Here is a 16291-nt window from a genome sequence, read left to right as displayed (position 1 = left end):
GAACCACAGGCACATTAAACTCTAGTCAGAGGCATCACAGATATTCTTACAGATATCAGCTGATAGGTGTCCGTGGTGTTTGTTTGACCAAGATACCAGAATGCTCCCTTGGGCACACAGACTTCAGAAAATACAATGTTCAGTAAGACCTGGAATGTGTAACTGCTGTTAAAACAATCTCACATGCAGAAGTACAGCAGGAAAAAAAGCTTCCTTGCTGCCTGAATGTGCAATGCTGAATTGAGCACACAAGACTTTTAGAGATATTATTCTGATATGGTTAAGATTTATCTTCTGAGAAGAGGTGGGTAAACAGCCTGGATATGAGATTTGGGGAAAGGAGGAGAACTGTGAGCTAGAATTGCAGAGTGAGAAAAGGAATTGTGAGAGATAGATTGGCAAAAAACTAACTAGGAAAACACTAATAGAGCAGAGTGCAGAATGGACAAAATAATTTCCAGAAACTGGAGGGACTAAGCATTTATGTGTCTGCAATCCTATGGCTGCTACTACCCAGAAAGTCTTGGGAGTGTCCTGCTGAATCCTCTCCAATACCATTTTGAGAATCTGATAAGTGACTATTGTTACTTTTTGCCTAAAACAGAGAAGCCCGAGTATAATTATGCAGAGGGTGTGTGCTTTGCCACAAACATGCCTGGGGTGTTTCATGTTGTGACGACATGTTTACAATTCTGTAATCTTTATCCTATATAATTTTAAGGATTTTTTTTTTGTGCTAAACACTAACGAGTGCTCTGACCGCTCAAATCATAAGAAAGAGATGAATGATACATCCTATTTCCTTTCTAGCTTTGTGGGTTGGAACAGCACTGCACTGATTTTGGTAGCCCAGTATGCCTGCTTTGCCACTGAGCCTGCCTGGCACTGCATTCAGAAAACTCTGAGCTTTTCCCAGACTCATCTCAGATCCTCTCCCAGTTCTAGTGCAGGTAAGAGCGGGATAAAATTCTCTTCTCTTCTCTTCTCTTCTCTTCTCTTCTCTTCTCTTCTCTTCTCTTCTCTTCTCTTCTCTTCTCTTCTCTTCTCTTCTCTTCTCTTCTCTTCTCTTCTCTTCTCTTCTCTTCTCTTCTCTTCTCTTCTCTTCTCTTCTCTTCCTCTTCTTTCTTTTTTTTTCTTTTTTTTTCCTTTTTTTCTTGCTGTATGGCTGAAGCTGCTCAGTATTCATTTTCTTAGAAGTGGGAGGACTTCAAAAAGAATGTTGAATGGCAGCTGGGCAGAAAATAGATAATGGGTAGAAATACTGCGGGCTTTGCTCTTCTGAGGCTTTAGGAAGGAACACAAACAAGAACTCAGTATTAAGTCACCAAACTTAAATTATTATTCACAATTAGTCTTTTCAGGTAAGACTTCTCTGTGCACCAAAGAGCACTGATAAATATGGTTTTCATTTGCAAACAGCTTTTTTGATTAACTGACGGTGTGAGAAGGTTATATACCTGAACTTCATACAGAGGAAGAAGAAGATAAATAGAAGAAAGAACAAAAAGTATAATGGGAGATTGGGGAAATATAAATGTTAATGACAAGGAACAAGGACAAAATTTATGGAAAGCAGTAAATTCTGGAAGAGCAGGAAAAAAACCTAGGGGATAATCCAAGGAGGGAGGAGACAAACTAGGGGAGATGCTTGGTGGAGGAGTGACTGCTGAGATGATAGGGTGGAGGTGGGAGGAGATTCTCAGAGAAAGAAACAGGGGTAAAAGGAAGCACATGCAGAAAGGAAGGCAGAAGTCTGGCAACAAGCTGGAGGCTGCAGCTGTGAAAGGCACAGAGGAAGCAATCAACAGGACTCCAAGAAGATCAAAGGTAGAAAAACAGCATTTACAGCATAACAGGATAGGTCAGAAAATATCCAGATTAATGAAAATTTCAGGAATATTTTTTAATTCTTAACATTTCCTTGTCACTTGATTTTCTGTCTAACTTTAGAGAAGCAGAAATTTCATCAGTTAAGAGGTTTTTGCAATGGAGTGTCCCTTCAGTTAGTACATATGGAGTTTTATAGCACCTGTCATAATGACTCACCTCCAGGTTCCTGATAATCCTCTGAGACAGCTATTATCTTAAATATGACTTGGCAGACAGGCTGATAACTGCTGCTATTTGCTTGAACTTTCTCAAAGGAGGTCCTCTATAGGCTGTTCAAATAAAAAAATAATACCATGCTTAATTATTAATAATTTAAAAATTTTAGAAAAGTATCAGCCCTGCTACGATAAAAGGATTTAACAAAGATCCAAAAAGACAGGCAGAGGAGGCAATAGCCCTGCCACTTGGCTCAGATGTTTATTTAGATAACCAAGTTGTGAAGCAAAGCCTGTGGAAATATTATTGAGAGTCCCATGAATTTGGACAGCTGTACTCACAGCTGGGATCCCTCAACCTGACCTGTCTCTATGCTTGGTGTAAATAAATATAATAAACCCAAATCTGAAGAATTATCTCTGATATGACACGTATTATTTGGCTTCTAGTACTTTGTTTGGATTAAATGGGATTAGACCGTGTTTGCAAAGAGTTACTGAAAAGTCAATGAAATTTGTTCTGGATTGGCAACAGGACCTGATACATTGCCTCCAAATTCTGGGCTATTGCAGAGGCTGAAGGGACCAGAGGCAAAGGCTGGTCCTGAAAGGATTTCTCAGAACTGGTCTCCCTTGTAAAGCATAAGTGTTGAGAGGGTAAATATCTTGGGCTCAGAGGTTTCATAATTCCTTATCACTTGAGACAGCTTACCTACAAGGGAGTTTAAAAGGTCTGTGCAACTTTCTGTTTGTGGCTGATACAAGATCAACTGGGTGGTGGGGCATTGGGCATCAGGGTTTCTTAGGGGTGCTACAGCAACTCTAATTTTCTCTAAATAAGGAGGTAAGTTTGCAGGCTCTTCTGCACCTCTGCACTTCCTTGTGGCAAGAGTTGTGAGAGCAGCTCTCCCTCCATACAGGTATGTGACCCTGCTCCTGGACTTGAGGCAGATTCTTAACACACAGCTGGATATTCTATAAACTTCTTGGAAGCGTATTATTGCATCCTATAACTTGCAAAATGCTTCTAACTGCTAGTTATTGAAAGCAAAGAGAGATGTTATTTAGCCTCTATTTATTGACTGTTCATAAATCCAAGAAAAGTCAAAATTTACAAAGACTATATATACTGGTAATCAAATTATTTCATTTGCATATTGTGTATATTGCTAATATTTCACTGTACATTGCAATTAGAAATAAATATAATGAAAACTTTAACTGCAAAAAATGTAATAATAATTTACCTGTTAATCATTATCTTGTATACGAAAGTCTATTATATAAGCAACTAATTACATATGTTAAAAAATATGAGCAGAGATGTCAAGTTTATGGCTGTGTATACCTTTAATAACTGTGATATAAAATAATATAGGAAAGCTACTGTAATAATTATTAATTATGGGAGTTGTATCATTATTAATTAGAGGAAAAATGCATTTCTGTGTAGTTTTAAAGCTATAATTTATGTGCATATATATAAATATATAAAAAAATATAATGCTGGAACCCAGGGCACAGGGAATATTTCTCTGCCTGTCCTGAGAAGTCCTGACCCCCAGGGGAATACTGCTTTTAACCTTGGTCCATGGAGAAAGCTTCCAAGACTTTGGGTTGAATTGGAATCTATGAGTGTGTGAAATATACAGTAATGTAGTTTATCACAGGGTGAAAAAAGTAGAGTCTTGGGTAGAGTCTATCTAACTATGGAGTTAGATAGAAGACAAGATGGTTGACTTTGGTCATTATCTCCTTCTTGTGCTTCATCTACTCCATTTTCTGCAGTGTCGGTAGCACAGGATGATTGGTTAGAAAGAACCTCAGTGCAGATGTTGTGTGGACAGACAAATAATTAGTTACTGGTAGAAAGGTAGAAATAAAAAACATTCTAACAGTTAATTGGACAAAATAGCTTTAAAAGACCTTGAACATGTGCGTCTTGTGACTTTTGGTGTCTTCTCTTTGTATGCTGAGATGTAGACAGCATGCTGAACTTTTGATAACAGAAAAATAAACAGCAACCTGAAAACTGAAAAAACCAAAAGTCCCATTTGTCTTTCATTCATGGCACAGAACTTTTTAGGGGTCTCCCCATCGGGAGGAGGATCCTCAGGCTTGGGGGGAGGAAATGTTCCACAATATAATATATCATAAATTTGCTGATGTAGCATAAGTTAATTTATATATGGAAGTCCTGAGATCATATGCTATTTTAGTGATTTATTTTCTTGACAATTGATGCAATAGGTACAATTACTCAATTATTTTTTTTAACTTGGCAAAAATATCCTACTCATAAAAAATGTGTAGTCTGTAGTTGCTTAGTTTTGTTTTTTTTTTTCTGTCCTCAAGTGAGACTTCAAAAACATGTTTATAATTGGGACAACTAGGAAAATGATCAGAAATGTAAGTGGTTTGGGTTAAATTACTGTATTTTGCAACTACTTTTTTTTCTGTAACTGATAGTTATATGCATATTTCTGTAACATGTTTTCATCTGAAATAATGCCATATCTTATGACTGAAAATTACATGATCTGAGACTTTCAGGATATCTATTAGTTCCCTCATTAGTTTACTGCTAGTGAACAGAAATCACTGCTAGTACTTTTTCTAATGCTCTGTTCTTCACAGTGTTAATATTTCTCAATACACTGTGATATTACACAATTTTTCATAATCTCTTTATATCTTCAGTTGCTGCCAAGGAATCTCCTATGGCAAGGGTAATTTTATTTTTCAGTGTTGGGGTTTGGTTTTTTTTGTCTGTGTATGTGAATTATGTATGATTCTTTTACTGATGTAATTAAATATCTTCTCAAAAAATATGAAGAAAAGGGGAAAAAAAATCCTTTTTTGTTTCACAAGAAGTTTTTCTCGATTCCAGCCACTGATTCTGATTCCCTAAGTGAAGGTGGCAGCTGCCCCAGGAGCAGCTTCAGTAAAACTTTCTTCTCCAGCTGGTCTGATGGGGAGCAGAGCTTTCCCCAGCAGTAGGCTGATGGTTTGGCTTTGGTGTTTGAGGCTGGACTGAAGGCCCAGGGAAGAGCTTCTGAACATTGTTCAGACCTAGGACACATTTCCAGGTCTGGAACATGTAAACTGAAAGATAAGGGTGTCAGTCATTTGACAGGTCTTCAATACTTGAGAAGTCACCAAGAAGTTGACCTTAAACTTAGATCTTCACAACTGGAAAAATCGCCTGTACATAAGTTGTTCTTACTTATTACAGAGACAAAATTACAGTGTAGCTTTTAGGGAAAAAATTAACATAAGGACTACCCAGTCGTTCTTCAAAACCACTGACATTGTCTGGGATGATTCACTATGATGACTATTTCTCAACCAGGTATTGCACTAGTGAAAGATTTTAGAATTACTCCATTATTCTGTGACTTCTGATCTAAGGAGAAGAGTTTTGCAAGAAGTGGAATATGTCCAAGTAGGGACAAGATTTGTTAAATTTCTCCAGACTTTCAGAAGACATTTGGTTTAAAATTTTTGTCTCCTGCCATTGGAGCCTCCTCTCTGGTGCCCTCCCTGTGATGTCTAAGACATTTTTTTTTTCTCAGTAGCATTACCTTATTACATTTCAGGGCCTGACCCACTTCAAATGTCACAGACCCAGGGGAGTAAAAAAGACTAGGAGGAAGAATCTGCTATTGCAGGACACCCAAGATAAGAAGACATTAAGAAAGCCAGCCTGACAATAATAGAATTTTAAGTTCTACAACTGATGAGCACCAGGTCATCCAAGATAAGAAGCCAGCTCAGCACAACTCAGAAATAATCAAATAATAAACACTGAATATATTAGATAAGCAGAACATATAAAAATTAACAGCATATAAAGAGTCCTTATCATTTTTACTCAGGGTGATAGTGGATTTACTTTGTGGATTCACCACACAATATCCATCTTTGTGCAAACGTGTAATAACAAAGCCCTTGACTCTGTGTGATTGGCTCACTGCACAATGGGTGATGAATTATAATTTTTGGGGCAACACTAAGGTTTCACTAGCATTAACAGGCCAACCCAACCCTTTCAGTAAGAGATTTTCATAGCCCTTCACTGCTCCAGACTCACAAGAAGTCTATGTTATAATATTACAGTTTCTCTATTGGATTCTGTTTTGCTAAGTTCCCTCCTATCTATATTCTGAGTTACTCTCACATGAACCCACAGCAGTGGAAGAATCAGAGTGTGGTCTATCCCTGTTGCTATTGGGATTTCTTCACCTAATCCCCCTGTTAGAATCACTTGAAAACAAATTTGAAAAGTGATTTTGAGGACTGAGAAAGGCAGCAGCTAGTGCATGCCACAATCAGTGAAGAAGACCCCAAAAGCAATCTATCTAGGGGAAAACCTGAAGCAATTGCTGGGTTTTCCATCACCCATTTTCCCCGTAAAGAGCTTCATTACAGTTTGACAGAGGAACATATCAGTGGCAGGAGCCAAATATATCACACTGTTTCCACTGTACTGCTGCCAAGTTGGCTTGAGCCACTGGTATTTTAGGATGTTTTTCCATATCGTCAGGACACATTGGGAACCACAAGGGACAGCACCTTAGGACCTAACACTTAACAGAGCTGGGAAAGTTGCGGCTGGGAGTCTCTAGTGGGTAATGAAGGAGCTACGCAGCAGTTTGATAAGAGTCTTCCAAGCTCTTGTGAGGAGAAATAAGGTATTAATGCATGTTGGGGAGGATATTTTTTTCAGGAGGTTGAATAATGCTTGATATGAGTGGTTGGAGTATGAGTCAGGGCATGCACTGGCAATCCTTGAAGGCCAACACACCTGCAGTAAAATCTGTAATGTGAGCTGAGCAAAAAAGTGTGATACCATGTCTGCAATCTTTGTCCAAAATTTCCGTTAATGCCAGCTGGTAAATATTTTGAACTTTTCTTCTTGAATTTTCTATTTTTTTTCATATTCTGTATGCACTTACCAGAATCTTGTGCAAGTGTTTTGGTACCATCAGTATGGTGCATTGATGTGGAGAGGAAATCAAAGACCTTTTTGGGGACTTTGAGTGGAATTGTTCCAACATTATAATTCTAATCTTTAGATGCCTAACTTAAGTCCATTGTTTAGATGCTTTGCAGTTAAAGGCAAAACATCAGTACCTCTAGAAGATATGCACTCCCTGGAACTGTTCAAAAATAAGTAGCTCTAGCACTTTGTGATGTGGTTTAGTGAACATGGTGGTACTTAGTCAAAGGTTGGAGATCTTTTCCAACCCTAATGATTGTATGATTCTATGATTCTATATAGTCTTATCTCAGAAAAAATTTTGAGTGCTTGAGATGAGTTATGTTCACTCTTCTCTAGTGAGAGGAAAAGAAATCAATTTGTCTCTGGATCCGGATGCCTGCTTTTAACTGAATAAGTTTATCAGTAACAAATATTTGTAACTGACTTAAACAAGAAAAAAAACAAAAACATGAAACTGTGCCTTTCTTTTATTTTAGAGCTGTATAGATAAGACAGTAAAAGGAAAAATGAAACAACTAAGATATCTTTGTCCTTCCTTCTTTTACGTGAAGTGACCTGACCTATAAAACTCTGTTCTATCCTGTGGCTTTTAGAAAATCAGATTACACACAATAGCAGTCACTGTGAGAACAGATGAGACAGAAATAGTGAATATGGAATTTCGGAATGATATTAGTTCTGTATTATTGTTTTATAATTTGTGTGTTATATATTCATGTTCTTTATGTGCAACACCTGAGGATAGGCCATGTTCACCCTGGGATGGCTCTTGTGAAGTGGAAGTGCAGTGAATTGTAGAAGCTGGTCTGAGTGGATAACTCATGCACTGCTTCTTGTGTACTGTGTGATGATGTGATACACAGAAGGTTTTAATTTCCTTAGGAAATCAGATTATTTTTCATGAATACAAAATATCTCTCCCTATAAAACAATACCTCATAGTATCTCCAGTACACAGAGAGAGGTAGAAGTCTTACCCAGCTGTGGCACATTGCATATTTTCCTTTTTCTTCTCCAGATGACTCATTTTCATCACTCTGCTTCTCAGTAGAGCTAAGAGCACATGGGTGAACATGAGTGTGTTGAATCAGAAAGCTTATTTGGGGACAAAAGCCATAGGGGTTTTTTTTTGTGTGTGTGTGTGTATGGTTTGTTTTCTTTTGAGGGGGGCAGGTTTAATGATTTAATCTTTCACTACTGAGCAAGGTACAACCCTTCCTGTGGGACTTTCCCACTTCCTGTGAAGAAGCCAGAGGGCCACTGAGTAGTGACAACAGGATTTTCAGTAGAGACAATAGAAGCCACATAAAATGATGCTAATAGAATAACCTGGATAAAGAGTAAATTTGTGCATTAACTTACCATGGAAAGCAGGTTAATATAATTTTTCTCAAAACAAGGGAGAGTACCCAAAAGCTTATAGAAAGTCATGTTTAAGATACTGAGAATACTAGCCTAATCTTTTGCTCCAGGGTTTGACATTTTACCTAACAAAGTAGATTTTGTTAGGTTTTTTTAAACAGTTAATGTTCTTAAAAAGTTCAGAGGGTGTAAAAGTAGACAGCACTTTCCTGGAGCTTTCTAATTTTCTTCCCAACGTCATCTAACATATGTTAACATTTCCACATCTGAACAAGAATTAATGTTAACACTAGTTTTTTAAGCTTCATGATAGGCAATTGGAGAAAATTTCTGAGTGTAATAACTGGGAAACACAGGAATATAAACTGATGCTGTGCTATACTGTACAGCAAAGAATTCCTACAGGAATGTGGAAATGTTTATGTAATCATCTTGAAAATTTAAATTGTATGTACCATAAAGGTATGTCTGATAGAATGGACCTTAATATTAAAAAAAAATAAAGAAAAGGGAGACATAACCTATTTAGGAATCTGAAAGCATATAGGAAAACAGCCCAAAGAAAGTGTTTTCCAAAGGGCCACTATGAGATATGTATAAAAGCCATGAATAACACTCATCTCTTTAGCATTTTCTTGTTAGTGGTCTGTTTACTCTAGAAAATGCATGTGGACTTCATTTGGAAATTGCTTCCCATTTTCTGTTTCCTGCAGTTTTCTCTGTGTCTTCATGAGGCATGTGAGTGTTTCTCCTTTTTGACAACTTTTCCTTGTGGGACAGTTTGTTGTTGCACCACTGGGACTCTGATGAAGTACACAACTCATTTTTTGTATCCTCCTTCTGCTGCTGTGTGTCTCTTCTTTCTCTTCTGCAGCCTCTGAACTCTGATATGAAGTCAGAGGACACAGCGCCATAAAATACTTAGGGTTTATTTGCGTTTGTTTTTAAGAAACAGAAGTGACTGATATCCAAAAGTTTACAGCTTCTCTCTCAGATTCCTGTCCTTTTAGCTTGTTTCTGCAGTTGAACCAGGCAGTCCTCATTTCACTGCCAAAGACTGCTGCTGGAAGAGATTTTGCCTTTGCAGGATGATAGTGGGATATTGTAAATCATAACATTAGGTGGTACAGCTCAGCACGCATATGCTGAAGACTGAACATCATTATGTTGGCAGTAGCAGATTCCAACAAAAAACCCCAGCAGATGTTTTCCTCATGAAGGGTGCACACTGACTCCCACACGCTGCAAGCAGAGAAAATGAGCATGGTAGGGAACCTCTCCACAGGCAGCAGTGAAGAAGGATCCCAAACAAGAACATCCTCAGGAGACCATCTGAGGAGGACATGTACAATAGAAACAATTAATAACAGTAAAAGTAGTTTATGGCAAGCACAGTGTGGAGGACTGCTTAACTTTCAGCAGTTAAACATCCCTCTTTAGTTAGAAAATAGAGGAACACAAAATTTCTGCACTTTTCAAGGATGAGAAACTGGAGTTATTTGGGGTCACGAGCTTGCCCTGGCAGGAAGACTTGTACTGAAAACTGCACAAAAAGTTGTTTTCAAGTGACCAGGCTCACTTTCAGTCTTGCCTTCACTACTAGGAGGTAAAAACCTCAAATTCATTAATTTTCATCCACCTTAGATTTACTTAGCAGAAATAGATTAGAAAAAGGCAGATTTTCCCGCAGTAGCTAAGCTTTCAAATAGAGTAACATAAAATAACAGAATAGCAGTCCATCAAAACAGAGAGAAAATACTAAACCTGTGACTTGCAAACTATTCAGTGCAGTACCATGAAAGTCTGGACCTAAGAATCTATTTTTAGCAATATTTTTTCTCTCTCAAAATTAAGTCAAATAAAAGTCATTTCTCTTGCTGTTGCCAGAAGAATCTTTTAAAACAATCCATTCATTGAATTCACCTGAGATAAAGAGGTATTTATAAAATATTTCTGCAAAAGTTTGTCAAACTGTTATTATTTAGTAGTGGCATATGATGGAGTAACATGTTGGTTGATAGAGAGGTCAGTGTAACAATAAATGTTTGTTAAATACATTCAGAAAAAGAAGCTTTTGGAATGATTTTCATTGAACTTCCAGTAAAATAGGAAAGGCCTTAGCATTTGGCAAGGAAACATTGTATCTGATACCTGAAAAAAAAAATCCTATTCAAAATATTCTGAAATTTCCTGATTTTTCTTACTTGAAAATACACTATCATGATGAATAAAATACAAATATGCAGATATGAAAGAAGAAGAGACCAGAAACCAAGTAAGTAAGTTACCCTTTTGTCTCCTTGACCTTTGACTCACTTGGATCAAACTTGGATAAAGATTGCAGTCGCTAAGTATCCTACCACGAGATGTAGGTAGTGGCTTTTAGTCAGGCTGCAAAAATAACCCCTTCCCCCAGCAGCAGTACAACTTAACTTTTTCTTCTGGCAAAAAAAGATAAAGAGGGAACTGACGTCTCTTGGAATATATAAACACTCCCCCCCAGTTCACAGCCTATGTGCTTGGTGGGGAGGTTTAGCTGCTTGTCTGCTGGTAACTTGATGCAAGTCATGTGCTGAGTACTTGTGTGTTCAGCTGAAAAATCAGTCGCCCTTATTCAAGGTGAGTCATACGATGCAACATTTAAAATCAGAGGGTTTTCCTCAGGAACATTTTAAGGTCAGTTGAGTGGAAGCTCTTGAAAATATTTCTTTTTAATGCAAAATTAAATGGAAGGATTTTACAGAGCTGCTTGCAAGAAAAAGTGACATTTTACATGGATTAGTGAAATGCTTTGTTACTATGATAACAGTGGTGTTTTATGTTCAGTAAGGCTGGCTTTCCCAATTGCATTCTGTGTTTTGATATTTAGTATTCTTAAAAATAGTCCTGGAGTTATATGAATTTATAAAAAATGCATATTTTAACGAAAATTTTCCAGCATTCACTACTGCAGTTAAAAAGCTTTAAACTATAATTTCAAAACCATCAAATATATAATGAGATTATTTGTATTTCATAAGTGCTTGCCTTAAGCTGACATGTACAGAAGTCAGTTAAATAGTGAAGAAAGAATTTAATAACATTTTTCGTCTTTCCTTCTATATACAGTTCTTTAAAAGTTGTCTTTCAAAGATTTGAATGGACCATTTTCATTGTTATTAATTAATTTTCTGTTAAGGATCTTTGAAACAATATTAAAAAGTACATACTCAGCACTATAGAATGAGGTGAATAATCTTATTAATCCAGTAGTCAAATCTGAGTCTTCATGATACAATAGCCTCATAGACCATAGCTAATTTTCTTATGGTATTTTCTATTCTGCTTAAGGTATATAATTTTCACTTGAATATAAATTCCCAGAAAGTGCATTCTTGGAAATTTCTGCCTTAATCTTCATATTTTGAATTCAGTTCTGATAGATGAGAGTAGTATGTTGACTTCTATATGAATTGAGTGTTATGGAATGAGTGCTCTTCACTCACAGTTGTGTAATTTATAATTTGAATTGCATAAATTGGGATGTCTAGACTGCTATTACATTGGTTTTGGTGGGAGAAGGGTGAATATTTTTCAATTTGCAGAAGTTTGGAATAGACACAAGTTGTTAGCAGATGCTTTCTAGCTGTTTATTGTTAATGCTCATAAGAGATGCCTAATCTGCCAAAAAAAAAAAATCACTTGAAAAGCTTGTAGAAACTTAGGTGGAATGTATTTTGGTGAAATGTGTATTGTTGTGGAGTTTGAAAATCTTCAGTATGTAAGTCAAGAAAAAAAGTGTGATGATATCTAAAAAGCCCCCTTTAAATATTTCTGAAAGTACTAATTTTCATTTTAAATTTTAAAATGTTTCTGGACTGGAAAAAAAAATCTTCTAGTACTGGGAGAAAAATCAAATGGAGTTAGCAACTTTTCAGAATTTTATTTAATTGAGGATCTCTGCTTTTCCTCAGATTTGCTACAATATGTAAAAGCAATCAGATTTTCAAATGCCCACACCACCTTCCCAATTAGTTGCCTTTTACCATTCTGTCTTTGCCAAACTGAAGATCCTGATCTCAGCCTAGCTACAGCCATAAGAGATTTGCTCCTAGGGATTTTCACTTCAAAGTTCCTCAAGTGTAATAAATTTCTAACTTAAATATGCTTTGAAATTTGTGGTTAAACACATCCACTACATCAAAAAGTCTTTAATGGCTTTGCAGTGGGAACCACATGGAATGACCTGCTGGCAGGTGGATGGACAGGCTGACTTTTCTAGTAAGGATAGTAGGGATATTTTCCCAAGACTGCAAACAGTCTTTTGGTCATTCTGCTTGAAAATATCCAAGGAGAAATTCTTAACATACCAAATGATCTCAAATGTAGAGAAATAGACATTATTAAAGGCAAGGGAGCCATCACCTGCTCAAGAGGGTTTCCAATGCAGTTAAAGGGAGGGGTCTGGTGCCAGGTAGAGATGTGACATCACTGTGACTTTGGGATGACAAGGGAGTGGCCCGCTGACCATGGTACCTAATCTGTTAGGGCATGTTGTACATCCTTTATGTGATAAAAGGATCACGTAACTGATTAGGGAAACAGAACACACACTGTTCCTATAGCTGCTTTACTGTTTAGGAATTAATGAAGTCCTTCTGGTACTATCAGTCTTCATGAGCAAACTGATTGAGTTGTCTTCCACTTCATCTTTCTGTTTTTCTGTTTTCCTTCTCTCTATGTTTGACCTTGAATGTGCAATTAACTCTTGAAACTGAAACTGTGATTAACTATTACCTGCATTAAAATTGATTTAGAGATGTTCACAACATGTCAATAAACAGAAATTAGTAAGAATAAAAAGGACATGGACAGTGAAAAACAGAAAACTGTTTCTAAAACAGAAAAGGGCAGATTTTCTGTTAACTGGAGGTCTAAAGCAAATAACAAATTTGCAAATTCTTTGTATTTGATTAATTCATAATCATAAAAAATAAATTGCAAATTAGGCAGCTCTTTGTCTCAATTATTCATAAACAATAAAAAAAATCTGAAAAAATATCACTGGAAGCTTACATTTTACTACTTCAGCATTAGTAACATTCTGATTTTCTTTACAACCCCTTTCACTAGGGGCCAGTTTGTAAGACATATTATCATATATGAGTAGCAAATCTTATTTTCCAATGACTACTCACAGACACTTTTCTTTTGAGACTGAATAATCTTGAAATTACAGGTATTACCTCTTTCAAGGATCAAGCTCTAGTCTTTAAGAACTGTGATTGAGGACTTTCTTATTGGCACAGGGCAGAAAGAGCCAGGGGAGCTGATGCCAGAGCAGTGTAACTCCTGCTTCTTCCTGAAGCGGGAGCCATGGCCATGGCAGGCTGAGATAAAAGCAGAGCTATCTATAGCCTCCTTCTTTGGCAGAGGGAGATTTAAAGATGTCTACATCAGGAAGAATGTCATATGAATAATAACAATGTCAGCTTGCCCCAATGCAACAGAGCCAAAAAAAAAAAAAAAAAAAGGACTAATGAAAAAAACTCACCAGTTTGTTTAGGCACCTGGAATGAAGATAATGATATGTAATAAGCAATTGGCAACAAGCCAAAAGTACCTGCAACTTTGTTTGTTTGTTTAGTCTGTTTGGGGTTTTTTTTGTGGTTTATTTTTGCCAGTGGCTGGCCACTGCCTGACTGTTTTTGCCTTGTTATCTTCCTACCTGCTTCATCTCATGTACTTTGTACTTCGAGCTTTGGAATTTGATTTTTGTTCACTTTCTGCTTATATTAGCAGCTTCTCTGAGGAAGATCAGTGCGTTTGTTCAGACCAAGAAGAGAGGAAAAACCATCAAGCCTTACAACAAAAATATTTGCACACTGTTTACCTGTACCCTAAGAAGAAAGAGGAATGGGCTGTAACAGGAACTGTGGGCTCCTCACTGGGGCCATCATCGGTGCTGTACTGGCTATCTTCGGAGGAATTCTAATACCAGTTGGAGATAATCTTATAGGCAGAGCAGTACAAAAGGTACTTTTTTTTTTTTTAGCACTTCCCCAGGACATATGGTTTGTGGTTATTGAATGCTCATTATTTTTAAATCATATGTTCTGGTTCTGTTTCTTTCCTTTTTTTTTCATTTCTTTGTAAAACATAGTTTTTATAAATTAGGTGCTCAAAACGTCCTGGGATATACATGCAACAGTAACATTTTAAAAAATATATTAAGTATATTTCCACGTTCACTTGTTTGCTCTTTCTTGTGCTTCACATTAGAAGCTAAAAATACTATGTTTTCAGAATTTGATTTAGAAGTGGGTTTTATTTTTATTGTATTTATGATATTTTCATGTTTCTTTATTTTTCCTTTTTTTAAATTTTATTTTCATACTTTGGTACTCAGTCTATGCAGTTACATTTATATATTGCAAGTAATCTAAACAGTCTTCTGCTGCAGAATCTAATCCTATACTTCATGTATTCACCTCACATTTTGATTGTATGATCCAAGTCAATGTTCTCCACATGTCTGGAGAATCTAATAAAATGCATCTCTCCGTTTTGAGTGTGAGGATTGAAGTAGAATGTTGTAGACCTAGCAGATGCAGGTTTTTTCTGAATGTTAGATTATTTTCTGTCCCTCAAATCTAGATTTTTATGTAAAGTAAAGAAAAAAAATATATAATTTTTTAGATCTTTGGTGAAAAGTGTACATAACTGGGGGTTAAAATCATGGAGTAATGTGGAATAGAAGCCTTGGCACGTCCACTATGGTGACACAAAATCTCCTTAGGGTCACTGCACCCAGGGTTGGTTCTCTGGTGGTTAAAAATCTGAAAATCTTAAGATCTTTGGCTATTGCTTAGTGCTGGTATTTATCTGCTGTGGTGCTGAAGATTGTGGACATCTTGGAGACTTTATCCAAAGGCTCTTCTGGAAGAGTAGCCTTAGCCCAATAGCTGTTGTAGTCATTTGAGGAGGTGGATACATGAACTGACAGGAAATGCTGAACTGACTCTTGAGGCCCTAGCTATATAATAATATTGTTAAAAAAAATTGAAAAAAATGGCTCCTATAAAATATCTTATTTTTTTCAGGTAATCCAATGAAAACCAACCAGTAGAGGGATTTTCCAGTTGCTATTGTAGTTTTCAAGAATTTAAAGAATTTTAAGGTTTATAGAGAATAAAAAAGAATCTCACTAGATAATGCCTCAACCATCTTGCAACATTTTACAAAAAAAATCACAAACAATTTTAATTGTTTGTCATATTGAGGAAATAACAGGTTTTCTAAAAAGCATGTAAATTTAAAAATCTCTATCTCCTTATATCAAATACTTACTTATATTAATCCTGAGTGTTGTCTCATACCATTCAATATTTTGAAAGTAAATTACAAATACTGGCAGTGTTATGTGTTCATCCATTTACTAGCAGTAATGAACCAGTTACACAGCATGGTTTGCAAATGTCTACATACTCAATTATACCTGCATGAGTCTGTAGTGGTAGCATGAGAGGGAGTAATTTCCCCTCAACCACTTTTTAATTTTCTTCATTGTGATCATGTTTCAGATGCTTGTACCTATTTCAAGGCAGCTTGTTTGATGTATATATACATATATTTTAAATGTACTAGTAATCACATAAAACATAAAAGAGGACATTTGTAGAGGCTTTATTTACTTAAGTAAATGGATATGTTTTTTCCTAAGCACAAGTCATACCAGACTATTGTCTTTCTGTTTAATATGTTGACTATTAAGAGACTCCATAAGACTTTAAGACAATTCCATTTCAGACAAGAACAGGCCCAGGTGCAACAGCTGAAACATGTGATCAGTTCTGTAGATGCTCCAGAGGGACTTGAATTTAATTAATTCTTATTTTGC

General features: G+C 36.5%; 1 protein-coding gene across 8 annotated transcripts in view; it reads left to right on the top strand.

The window, feature by feature from the left end:
• The first annotated feature begins 810 nt into the window (after positions 1-810).
• Positions 811-16291, top strand: part of CD36 (CD36 molecule (CD36 blood group)) — a 36192-nt gene continuing 20711 nt past the window's right edge. The window contains exons 1-2 of one of the 8 annotated variants that reach the window (XM_064421894.1): positions 811-950; positions 14191-14427. In XM_064421894.1, coding sequence (XP_064277964.1) covers positions 14308-14427 — 120 coding nt within the window. In that variant the 5' untranslated portion in view covers positions 811-950; positions 14191-14307. Of the gene's footprint in view, positions 951-1670; positions 1828-6627; positions 6740-10819; positions 11089-14190; positions 14428-16291 lie in introns of those variants that run through there. The other 7 variants (XM_064421889.1, XM_064421893.1, XM_064421895.1 and 4 more) reach the window with 7 other exon arrangements.

Source organism: Passer domesticus, chromosome 5 (assembly GCF_036417665.1).
Source record: "Passer domesticus isolate bPasDom1 chromosome 5, bPasDom1.hap1, whole genome shotgun sequence".
NCBI lineage: Eukaryota > Metazoa > Chordata > Aves > Passeriformes > Passeridae > Passer > Passer domesticus.
The sequence above is the reverse complement of the archived record's forward strand: the minus strand, read 5'-3'. Positions and strand labels throughout refer to the sequence as shown.